The 12934-nt window shown below is 34.0% G+C and overlaps 2 protein-coding genes across 2 annotated transcripts; one reads left to right on the forward strand and one right to left on the reverse strand.

Moving 5' to 3' along the window:
* Window positions 1-759: 759 nt before the first annotated feature.
* On the forward strand, window positions 760-3335 carry LOC139873101 (pentatricopeptide repeat-containing protein At1g74600, chloroplastic). The gene has a single exon (XM_071861037.1). The coding sequence runs from the start codon at window positions 868-870 to the stop codon at window positions 3217-3219; it is 2352 nt and encodes a 783-aa protein (XP_071717138.1). The 5' UTR covers window positions 760-867; the 3' UTR covers window positions 3220-3335.
* Window positions 3336-4021: 686 nt separating this feature from the next.
* Window positions 4022-6410, reverse strand: LOC139873168 (uncharacterized). The gene has a single exon (XM_071861101.1). It carries the CDS (start codon window positions 6379-6381, stop codon window positions 4108-4110), a length of 2274 nt encoding a protein of 757 aa, XP_071717202.1. The 5' UTR covers window positions 6382-6410; the 3' UTR covers window positions 4022-4107.
* Between the last annotated feature and the right edge of the window lie 6524 nt (window positions 6411-12934).

Here is a 12934-nt window from a genome sequence, read left to right on the forward strand (position 1 = left end):
GAGTTTCAAACTCCGAATTTGCCACGTATCATTATTTTGTTGACCAAAACAACCAGGTGGTCAGAAAGCGTCATATCCGGAGTTCCAAACCTCGGTTTCACCAAAACCGAAATTTGAAACTTCGATTTTCCCATTTTTGTAAATTTTTTCCCTAAATTTCTATTTTTGTAACTTAATCTCCAAAATCTACTATTTAAAAAAAAAAAAAAAAATTCCCCAAAAGAAGAAACAGCACTTCGGTTGGAACTAATAAGTATTGATTCGTACATCTCTTGTGTTTGGTCGTAAACATGCATGTTTTATTGTTTTATAGAGCTTTAACAACACCTTAAATCAGTTTGAATTCGTTCTGGACTATTTAGAAAATATATACTTAGTATATTATCGAGTAACCAGATTAATCATCACAGTTTCCAAACTCTTCCCAGCACGTCACAAGATTTGAATATATGATCTCTCAAAGTCGTTTTAAGTACACTTGAAAACAACCAATGCTATGCTGAGCTACTTTCCCGCCAATTCAGTTTAACTGTCATACTCCCTAGTACATAAACAACCTAAATGAAACCTCTTATAAATCATCACATTGATTCAAATATCGCAACTCAATTCACAAGATTACTTTCATCATTTGTTTCTTTAAACACCCCCTTTATAAAACCTCCAAACCCATCAAAATTTGACCCATATCAGTTCATCAATGAATCAGCAAAATCACAAAGCTATACACTTAAAGAAACCAAAATCATACATACCCTTTTCCTCAAAACTAATACTTTTCATTCCGATACAGAGTTATCGAATTTCTTGTTGCGAATCTATTGTAAAGCCTCTGGTTTTGATTATGCACTCAAGGTGTTCGATGAAATGAGTCAACCAAACATTAGTTCTTGGAATCTAGTGATCACATCTCAGAATCAAAACTGTAGGTATGCAGATTCGTGGGGAATGTTTTGTAAGTTGCATTCATTGGGGTTTTATCCGAATGAGTTTACTTATGGGAGTGGCCTTGCGGCTTGTATAGGTTTAGGTTCTGTTAGTTGTGGGAAACTGCTTTATTCACTTGCATTGAAACATGGTTTTTGGTTGGATGGTTATGTTCGAAGCGGGATGATTGATTTGTTCCTAAAGAGTGGAAGTTTTGACGACGCTTTGAGAGTTTTTTATGACGAGTGTTGTGGGAATGTAGTATGTTGGAATGCTATCATTTCTGGTGCGATTAAAGATAACGAGGACTACGTCGGGTTAAATCTTTTTAAACAAATGTGTTGTGGATTTCCTACACCAAATAAATTTACATTTCCTAGTGTTTTTGGTGCTTGTGCTAAGAAATATGAACTTAAGTTAGGCAGAGAAATTCATGGGCTGGTTTTCAAATACGGTGAGCAAGAGGACGTTGTTGTAGGGACTTCTATAGTTGACTTTTATGCTAAATGTGGTCAACTAGATGACGCTTTGAAAACATTTTCGCGAATGTTAGTTCGAAATGTGGTCTCGTGGACTGCTATCGTCACTGGGTTTGTTCAAAAAGGCGAGTTTGATCCAGCCATTAAGTTATTCAAAGATATGATATTCTTGAAGCAAGAAATAAACAAATACACTGTTACTAGTGTGCTTTCCGCTTGTGGTAACCAAACGTCGTTTCAAATTCATTGTTGGATTTATAAAATGGGGTTTTATTCAGATTCGTCGGTTAAGAATTCTTTAATAAGTTTGTACTCGAAAATAGGATTTATGGAAGTATCTGAAAATGTATTCAGAGACGATAAAAATGCGTTGAATGCAAGCACATTTGGAGCAATGATAACGGGTTTTTGTCAAAATGGAAAATTTGAGAACGCGTTTAGTTTATTACAGATTATGTTTCGTGAAAGTTTAATACCCGATAAATCATGTATAGCTAGTTTGTTAAGTGTTACTAATTATTCAAAATTAGGCGAACAGGTTCATTGCTATACGCTTAAAACAGGCGTATTCTTGAATCCTTTAGTTGGATGTTCGCTTTTCACCATGTACTCAAAGTGTGGCATTTTACATGACTCGTACGAGGTTTTTAAACAAATCCCTGAAAAAGATAACGTTTCTTGGGCTTCGATGATTTCGGGTTTTACAGAACACGGATATGCGTATAAAGCTATTGAGTTATTTAGAGAAATGCTTCTAACCGGGATCAGTTTAGATGAAACAACGCTGACATCAGTGCTTACAGCATGCTGTTCTCTTCGTGGATTAAAAATTGGAAAAGAAATTCATGGATTTTATATTAAAAAAGTCGGATACGGGGGTAGTTCAATAGTTAACATGTATTCGAGGTGTGGTGATTTGAAATCCGCTAAAACGGTATTTGAAAAAATGAATTATAAAGACCAAATATCTTGTTCTTCGTTAGTTTCGGGATATGCACAAAACGGGTGTATTAAAGAGGCACTTTGTTTGTTTGTTGACCTAATTTCGTCCGGTTTGAAGGTAGATTCGTTTACAATATCGTCTATTTTAGGATCAATCGAAGATCTTAACGATTCAGATATTGGAATCAAAACTGGAAATCAATTGCATGGTTATATATTAAAACTAGGGCTTGAATCAGAGCCATCTGTCAGTACTTCATTGGTCAAAATGTACTCTAAATGTGGAAACCTTGAAGATTGTCGAAAAGTGTTTGACTTGGTCAACGAACCAGATTTAATCAGCTGGACGACTATGATTAACAGTTACGCGCAACATGGAAACGGATTAGAAGCTTTAAATGTGTATGACCTTATGATAAAATCGGGAACTAAACCAGATTCGGTTACTTTTGTAGGTGTATTGACTGCGTGTAGCCATAGCGGTTTGGTTGACCAAGGGTATTACTATTTGAAGTCAATGGTCAACGACTATGGGATTGAACCTGGTCAACGACATTATGCTAGTATGGTAGATGTGCTTGGCCGAAATGGAAGATTGAAAGAAGCTGAAAAGTTTATATGTAACATGCCTATTGAACCGGATTCTTTAGTGTGGGGAACTTTGCTTGCTGCTTGTAGAGTGCACGGTGACGTTGAAATCGGAAAAATAGCAGCTGAGAAGTTTATTGAATTGGAGCCATCATCAGATGGAGGTTATGTAGCTTTTTCAAACATATATGCTGACGTGGGCCAATGGGAACAAGTTTTGAAGATTAGGAATGATATGAAAGGTACTGGGGTAAAGAAACAACCAGGATGGAGTTATGTATAATATTTGAAAATAAGGAATATATGAAGTGATGGATCCATGGTTTCCAATTTGTGACATTTTTCCTCACTAAATCCTGTCTAATAGTACAATTTGATCTCAATTTTATAAACAAATGTAACAGCGTTGTAAAAATCACTACTCGGAGAGTACTCGGTCGAGACTTTTGAGGGATTTTGATCGGCAACCTGGGAAGTAATCGGGGAGTAGACTTTTCACACATTTAAATAACAAATTTCAAAACTATAAATGTCTAAATGTACAAGGAATCTATACATACACATAAACGTTAATATAATTGTCTAAAAACGTAAACATAATCTTCATTTGTTCAAGAACTCTAAAATTCTAAATTAAATTCATATTACAATGTTTACCGATACTAACTTTTGACGGATACTAACTTGACGGATTTTAACCGACTAAATCCAACTTTTACCCATTGACTGATGTTGACCAAATAATTACTTGGATTTTGGAATATCGGATAAGCCGGTTCCTAAAAGGAAGTAATCGGGGAGTCATTCATATTAATCGTGGAGTTTTACAACACTACAATGTAATAAGGCTCCTTACTCCTTCCTATGGCCCAGATATAGTATCTACTATCTAATATTTCACTTAACAATGTTTCAATCTAAAATTACCACTTCTCACATCTGTTATGTTATCTTTTTTAAGTTTCATGAAATTCTTCTAATTTGTAGTGTGAAGTTTTTCTCCATTACAATACCAATTTTTATACTTTTACTGCAAAACACTACAATTTGTAGGTCAGATAATGTATATGTATCTTTGTATATGGGCTAATTCTACTCATGATTTTATAGCCACAATACTGAATCGAAAAGTAATCGTACCATGTTTAAAGAACATGTTTGGATTACTTATTCATTTTCTCTTAATTGGGAACTTTTTCTTGAGCATCTTCTTATCTCTTACACCATCATACAAAAGTTCATATGCATAATAAGTTATATGACTTCTCTTTAACAAATCTTCTACAACAATCTTTGGAGCCGCTACCGCGCGTTTATCTGCTTCAAATATGGCGTTCACCGTATCCGGGACCACATCATTCTGCACCATGATATATACAATACCCACTGCTTCTTGCACCCTATGCTTCACACATAAACAATTTATCACCTTGCCAAATGTGACAACTGATGGTGTGAACCCCCGATCGAGTTTCTGAAGAAGATACTCGTACCCAGCATCAACGTCTCCTACATTGCAAAACCCATCAATCATGCAACGATACGTGAAGTTATCAGGCGAGCAGCCACTCTCAGACATTTCATCAAACAGCTTACGTGCGTCATCCATCTTCAACTTTTCACATAAACCGTTTATCATGATATTGAATACAGGAGTTGTGTGAGACAACTTATGTTCTCGAAAAAGTTCATAAGCTCCTGTAACATCACCATTTTCACAAAATCCGTTAAACAACGTACCATAACTAACTACATCTGCAATTACACCATTTTTCTCCATATCCCTAAACATTTCCATAGCTTTATCTAGTTTTCGAGCTTTACAAAGACTCTCAATCAGCGCGTTATAAGTAATCACATTTGGAACGAACCCCTTATCCACCATTTCCTTAAACGTTTCAATCACATCTTCATACTTCGTCGTCTTACAAAGACCATTCAACACAGTGTTATATGTAATAGCATCTGGTTTCGCATAATCCCACATGCTATTCATTATCTCAATCGCGTCCCTCATCTTTAACTGCTTACAATAACCATCTATCAAAGTATTAAACGTATAAATATCAGGAACGAAACCTTTAGCCAAAAATTCGTTCATGAGGTTATTAGCATCCGATACACAACCCATTTTGCACAACCCATCTATCAACAGATTATAAGTCCAAGTGTCGGGGGAGCAACCGTTTTTTGGCATTTCTTCCATTAAAGTCAAGGCTTGCAAAATAAGCCCTTGTTTCGACAAACCTTTAATCAATGTATTATACATTATAACATTCGGTTTCACACCTTTATTCAAACAATCGTTAAAAACATCCATCGCTCTAGCTATATCACCATCTTGACAAGATCCATATATTAAAGAACAATAAGTAAACTTATCGGGTTTAAACCCTTTATAAACCGCATCTTTCATAATGTTTGACCCCTTTTCTACCATTCCAAGTTTACAGTAGCCATCAATAATGGTGTTATACGTGAAATCATCAGGCTCGAGCCCTTTATTTATCATGATCTTTAAGTACCTTTCGGCCTCAACAACCTTCGAGTTTTTACACAATCCCAATATAAGCGTATTGAACGTGACAACATCAGGAGTTACTTTTTCTCTACTCGCAAAATCCAACATTCGTGCAGCCGCATTAAGCTGTTTCGCTTTACACAAACCTTGAATAAAGATATTAAACGTAAACACATTCGGCGACATTCCCCTTTTCAACACCTTGTTAAAAAGTCTCTCGGTTTCGCGCAGACTCCCCTTCTTACAAACGGTATGTAAAACTTTATTAAACGTAACAACGTCAGGAAATTTACTTCTCTCAAGCATTTCATCGAACACTTGACACGCATCATCTTGCTTATTCTCTTCATATAATCCACTTACAACTGTACAATACGCAGCCGAATTAAACTCACAACCTAACAAAGGCATGTTATCGAGAAGCCTACGAGCAGCAAACGACCTATTCGTCCTACAAAACGCTTTAATCCGAATCGTAAAAGTATACACATCAGGCACAACTCCTTTATCTTTCATTCTCATATAAACCTTATGAGCTTGATCATAAAACCTATACTCAACTAATATATTCATAATCGCATTATACGAATAAACACTCGGTTCGCAGTTATAAAAATCCATTCTTTCGAATACATTAACAGCTTCTTGAATTTTCCCTTTTTTTCCATAACATTTCATTGCAAAAATGTAAACTCCTTCCAATAAACAATTGTCAATATCTGATCTCATGTTCTTGAATACGTTCTCCATTGCTTCGAACTCGCCATGACAACCGAGGTTTTCGATTATAGATTTGTATGTTATTAGATTGTGCTTAAACCCATCTTGAATTTTCACAGAATTGAAGATTGATAAGGCTTTAATTGGGTCTTTTTGATGTTTTATAACGGCTACTACATGTTTTGTAAGTATATTGCGATTCATTTCATATGATTGAAGTTTGAATGTGTGTGATGATTTAATAAATGGCGGGTTTTCGAAAATCTGATATAATAAATGTTTTTATTTAAAAAAAAAATGTTTTTCTTGATAATATTTTTTTGAATTATTTAATTTCAAATAACATAATTATAATAAAAATAAATTAAACGATTTGTTAGAGTTATCTTGATTTAGACTTTATTTCGTCTGATTAACAACATCTAAACGATTTATTTGAAGATACCAATTCAACTAAGAACATACTGGAAAAAACATACAAATTCTTTTTTTTTTTTTTTTTATTTATTTGAAGATACCAATTCAACTAAGACCACCACTATGGTTAGTTACCCGCCCATTACCCGTAACTAACCATAGGCACCACTTAGTTACCCGCGTTAGTTACCCGCTTTCACCATAGATTTAACGGAAGAGTTATAGGAATTGCGGGTCCCAGTGCTTTTTATTGTTGGACTTGATGCTTTATTGCTTGTACGTTGTATATTAAAAAGAGTATTGTTTTAGCTATGATAGGGAGTGTTTAGTTATGAGTTAGTTATAGGATATTGGTGTTGATGTGGCGCTGATGTGGAAGGTTAAGAGGATGAATAGTTTAGTTACGATAGGGAGTGGCCTAAGAACATACTCGATACCAATTCAACTAAGATATGATGTATCTATACTCCAATAATGGTAGTATGACTTGTCGAGATTATAAATAATAAATATGTAATCTGATAATCTTTCGTTTAAAGACTTTAAATTCGTAATGGCCTATTCAGGTCTAAGGGCTTGAGCTATAGGATCCTTTAAATCGGTAATCCAAACCCTTTCATTCTAGAGTTTCGTAGACGCTACTCGTCAAAAATAACGAGAAAACAAAGATTTTGAAAGTAATGAATATTAATAGTGATGACATTATAATGTCTTTAAGATTCTCGATAACTCAATGACATTTTCCGGTTCGCAAATCGATGCATAAAGACATAAGGCATATAGGTACGTGATATATAACAGGGAGTTATATACGTTTGAGTATGAATAGTAACAATTATAGGAGTTTCAAAAATCATGGATAATATTTCATGTAATACATATGTAATACACAAAACCATGATAGATGACATAGGAATGTCAAGAATTTCTGAAATCTTGGTGTCGCATTTAAATGCGATGGCGTAATTGGATAGTACTTAGGAGAATGAGCAGAGTTCTTAGATTGGCTCGGCATTCTAAGATAAGTAAAGTTTCTAAAGTATAGTATAGCATTTAACAGTTAAAGGCAACAATTAAACGCACTATAGTCAAGGAAAGTTGTAGTTCTACATTGCTAAGGTACCTAATTGTATAAGGCACACATAAAATGCAATCCTGGTTCTCTACAACAAACTGCTCTAATACCAATCTCTGTCACACCCCCAATTAGGGCCTGGGGTATTTGTGACTAATTATATCAAATCACAGTTGTATAAACGAGAACGACTCTATATGAGACGTTATATTGAGTTTTGCAGCGGAAGATAAATAGGTTACATTGTATATAATGAACAACGCATTAAATGTCTTTAATTGATATGATATGTAATGAAGACTCCAAACATAGCAAGCTGATGTGTGCGAGGTGTACTAGGAAATAGTATTATTTTTACAACGAAATACCATTAAATACGACACAATTTTACACAAGATATTTATTTATTTATAGAGTGGATATACCTAAACCTTGCTACAACACTTATAGGCAGTGTACCTAATCGTACAGTAGTGTAGTTTTTAGTAAGTCCGGTTCGTCCACAGGGAACTCTTAAACAAGCTTAACACTATATTAGTTTAAAATTTATAAAAATACAAATATATATATAAGTGATATTATTATTATAAAAGGGGGGTTTTTACCGTTTAATGACCGGTTTGTCGATTTTAAAACTTTAGTCGCAGTTAAAACCTAATGTAAAATATTAAAAATAAATACAACTTAATTTAAAGCGTAAAGTAAATAACAATAATGAAATTGCGATAAATAAAATTGCGATAAAATAAAATTGCGATAATTAAAGAGTACGATAATTAAAAGTGCAATTAAATACAATGACAATAAATAAAAGTGCAATAATTAGAAGTGCAATTAAATATGAAAATAAAGGAATTATGCTTATTTAAACTTCCGTAATCATGATGTTTGACGTGTTGATTTTTAGTTTATTCCCATGGGTTAATTGTCCTTTGTCCTGGATTATTTAATATGTCCGTCTGGTTTTTGTCCATAACAGTCCATCAGTCATAAATATAAAGTGTGAGTGTCCTCGTCAAATTATCCTTATATCCGAAGTCAAATATTCCAACTAATTGGGGACTTAAACTGTAACAAGGTTTTAATACTTTGTTTAATAATTACACCAGGTTATCGACTGCGTGTAACCCAAGGTTTTAATACTTTGTTATCAATTATGCCAAGTGTCCTTGTACATAATTTCACCCCTGTTTTAATAAGTCTATTAACTATTAATCCATTCCCGTGTCCGGTTAAATGAACGATTATTCGTACATATAAATATCCCGCCCATCGTGTCCGATTGAGTGTATATAGTTATTTCTAGGTACGTCCAATTGTAAATCTTTATATTAAAATTAACAAACTATCATTTAGTTAAACAAATATAAAGCCCATTAATAGCCCATAGTCTAATTTCCACAAGTGTCGTTCTTTTGTCCAAACCCCAATTATGGTACAAAACCCAATTACCCAATTTTAATATTTTTAGCCCAACATCATGATTACTTCGGTATTAAATAAGCATAATAATAACTTAGCTACGAGACATTAAATTAAAAAGGTTGAATATAACTTACAATGATTAAAAATAGCGTAGCGTTACATGGACAGAATTTCGACTTACACCCTTACAACATTCGCTAACATACCCTTATTATTAGAAATTAAAATTAAAATTAAAATTAAAATATAATATATATATATATATATATATATATATATATATATATATATATATATATATATATATATATATATATATATATATATATATATATATATATATATATATATATATATATATATATATATATATATATATATATATCGTATGATAGAGAGAAAGAAAAAGATGTGTCATATGATGAGCAAAAACTCGAATTTTATAGGCATGTCAGCTGCTACCTACTGCCATGCGATCGCATGGCTTTTTGCCTTCCAGGCCATGCGATCGCATGACCCTGGAATTCAGCTCACATGTCTTTGTTTCTTCTGCCGACGGTTTTTATTATATAATATAATATATATATATTAATTTTAAGAATTAATTATATATTATATTATATTCATGTGCATAGTTGACTTGTAATTTTTAGTCCGTTGCGTCGAGCGTTGAGAGTTGACTTTGGTCCCGGTTCCGGATTTTCGAACGTCCTTGCGTACAATTTAATATCTTGTATTTTGCGTTTCGCATCTTTTACTCTTGTAATTTTGAGACTTTTCTTATCAATAATTGGAACCACTTTGATTGTAATTTGTACTTTTGAGCTTTTTGGTCGTTTGCGTCTTCAATTCGTCGAATCTGTCTTTTGTCTTCACCTTTTATTATTTAAACGAATATCACTTGTAAATAGAAAAATTGCAACTAAAAGCTTGTCTTTTTGAGGGATAATGCTATGAAATATATGTTCGTTTTTAGCATTATCAAATATTCCCACACTTGAGCGTTGCTTGTCCTCAAGCAATATAGTCTTGAAATAAAAATACTAGAATCACTTCTTTATTCTTCATACTTTGTACATCAGTGATTTCTATATGGCGGTATAAACAATGGTAGTAACGTTGTGGTTTACAGTCCCACATGACTATGAAAATTTAGATCCTTTAAGGAAATTGGATCTTTATGAAAATATTTGATCTTTTGAAAATTGAATCTAGCTTTTACCCTAGATAGGTTTTCGGGAATAACCCTTCACCGGTGTTTGCAAAATATTTTTGTGGGTTTGGTGGGTTTCAGATTTGAAAATTTTAGCTCAAAATTTACGGTTTTGTGTCACCCACTTGCTAACCTTGTATTGGGAAAGCAACACGTCCAGTATACTTGCTCCGTATATTACCTTTCGATAAACTACCGTCCGATTGTAAAGGAAAGTGTTAAACAAGCAACTGTTAAGGCAATGTCCCCTTACATGCTTTTAATTATAGTCTATAACATGTCGGATGCAATTACTATCCTTGGTAGGAGCAATAGTAAAGCTCACTCTTATAAATTTCCGGTCTGGCACAAGGTCCTGTCTTTGACCATGCTATGCAACCACCGTTCTTACGATTGACACCAGATTTGGTTCAGGTGACCTAATGAATTCCAGGTGAATTCCTAGGATTTTACGTTCAATGGTAATGAACGCATTGAAAATGGGTTTTCAGAAAACAAATCGGTTTTAATTTTATCAAAATATTTTCTCGTTCAAGCTCGAGTTTAGATATCATTGAATTCCATGAGTTTGTAATTCTCAATCTTTAAGGTCAATCTCAAGGATTGAGTAATATCAGTCTTAAAAGCTGATTTTTGATCTTTAAGGAGATTATCCTTTCTGGGGATCTGGTTCATTAGTCTTATCCAGCTAATTTGCACGGCGTTCTCTCCATTTTACAAGACAGATCCTCTCATGGTTAGGATAAGTCTGACCACTTGGCGACCCTGTTTGATGCTGAGGTCCGTGGATTTCATGCTGATTTTAGAGATGACTTTTCTAGATTTCTCGTCAACCTACAGCTGGTCTGGACGACAACTTCATGACCTAAATCAAGAAGCGCGTTTCTTTTTCGGAAGACTTTACTTCCTTTTAATGATGGAATTGATTCATCGTGTAGATCCATCTTTTCTTTCAAATATATTACAGTAAATTGGGTAAAACTATTTAGATTAGTCCAAAGCAAAAGTATCTTCAGTTATTTGTACAAAAATATGTGATACATGTTTTAAATAACTTGGTAAATTTTTCCCACACTTGGCTTTTATTTTCCTTTTTATTGTCCTCTATTCCATTTTAAATGAATTCTAACATTTTGGGTTGTTTCTTAATTTATGTCCTTTCCGAGGTAACAATAATTTCGGTATTAACACCTAGTTTTATCGTTCATAAATATGTATAAACATGATTTTGAGTTCATTTAATTGAAAAATTTTGAAAAATTTTACTAGAATTGGGTAGTCAGTATATAAGACTAGGGCTGTTCTTTATTATCAGAGAGCACTAGATTCTAATACAACTACTACTTTACTAGTATTTTTAATGGTAACCAAGTGTTTAAATCAAAAATTTTTAAAATTCCGAAAGAATTTAACCCCTTCCCACACTTAAGATCTTGCAATGCCCTCATTTGCAAGAAATCAGTAACAATTTAAATTATTGAGGGTGATTAGCGTAGAAAAATGATTAAATTTTACTAAAGTTTCCAAACATATTGGCGTTTGTTTGTTGAATGATAAATGGTACACATCATTTGTTCATTCCGTCTTGTTGTTACATCACATTTGTTTTTCGTTTTGTCGTCAAAGGTACTAGCTTTTGCTGAACTTAATGCCAATCTTTGAAAATGCGCTGTTTTACCCTGTTTTGTACAATTGACAATATACATACATACAAATATAAACATGCATGGTAATTTGAAATGGGACTTAAAATCTCACTTTCAAATTAAATATGAAATATTAGTACAACATAATAAAAATATTAAACATTACAATAAAAGTATCATAATATAATGTGTTTAAACATAAATAAACAGAAATAATAAAAAAAATAACAATCATAAAAATTACCAACAGGAACTATATCAATCATGGATAGGGGTTCCAGTTCATGTCATCGTCCGGGTTCCATGGTTGGTGATAAGTGTACTGGTATGCCTGGTTAGGATCGTAGAGAGTATAAGGCGGTCTCATCTCGGGCTGGTGTGGAGGATAGTAAGCTGGTCGGGTCGGGATGTAGGGCTCCTGAGGTGACAGCCGGCTCATAATCTGACGCTGATGATAGTCTCATCTATCATGTTGTCCATGCCTGGAATGCTCGTAATCATTCCGGGCTTGCCACTGCTCCATCCGACGAAATCTCTCCGCGTTTGTCATGTCTACCTCATCTACACGCTGGTAGACATCAGTCATAGCCTCCCGAATGACATCCCTAATGTCATCTGCTTCCTCCATCTCCTCGTCTGATCCTCTTTCTACCTGCGGATGACTACCTACATAGGGTATTGCCTGGTTGCGTCTACTTTTCAATACCTTAGCACCCGCATAAACCCTCAATCCTAAAATCTCAACCTGTTCCCTACATTCCAAAAGTGGACCCCCTTGGTCCTTATCTACACCTAAATACTCTCCAATGAGAGTAACAAAAATACCTCCTTCAATAATCCCCCTTCCTGTATTCCTTCAACCATCTTAGATAAATAAAAACCAACACAGTAAGGGATATTAACAAAGCCTCTTGGGTCTCGAATACACTTTAAGTAAAATAAATCATGTAAGGTCAATTTTTCCTTGTTGTGACCTTTCTG

Source organism: Rutidosis leptorrhynchoides, chromosome 10 (assembly GCF_046630445.1).
Source record: "Rutidosis leptorrhynchoides isolate AG116_Rl617_1_P2 chromosome 10, CSIRO_AGI_Rlap_v1, whole genome shotgun sequence".
NCBI classification, from domain to species: Eukaryota; Viridiplantae; Streptophyta; class Magnoliopsida; order Asterales; family Asteraceae; genus Rutidosis; species Rutidosis leptorrhynchoides.

What these genes read in the sequence shown, in the direction of transcription:
- LOC139873168 (XM_071861101.1), bottom strand. Translation starts at nt 6,381, where the DNA reads ATGAATCGCAATATACTTACAAAACATGTAGTAGCCGTTATAAAACAT.
- LOC139873101 (XM_071861037.1), top strand. Translation starts at nt 868, where the DNA reads ATGAGTCAACCAAACATTAGTTCTTGGAATCTAGTGATCACATCTCAG.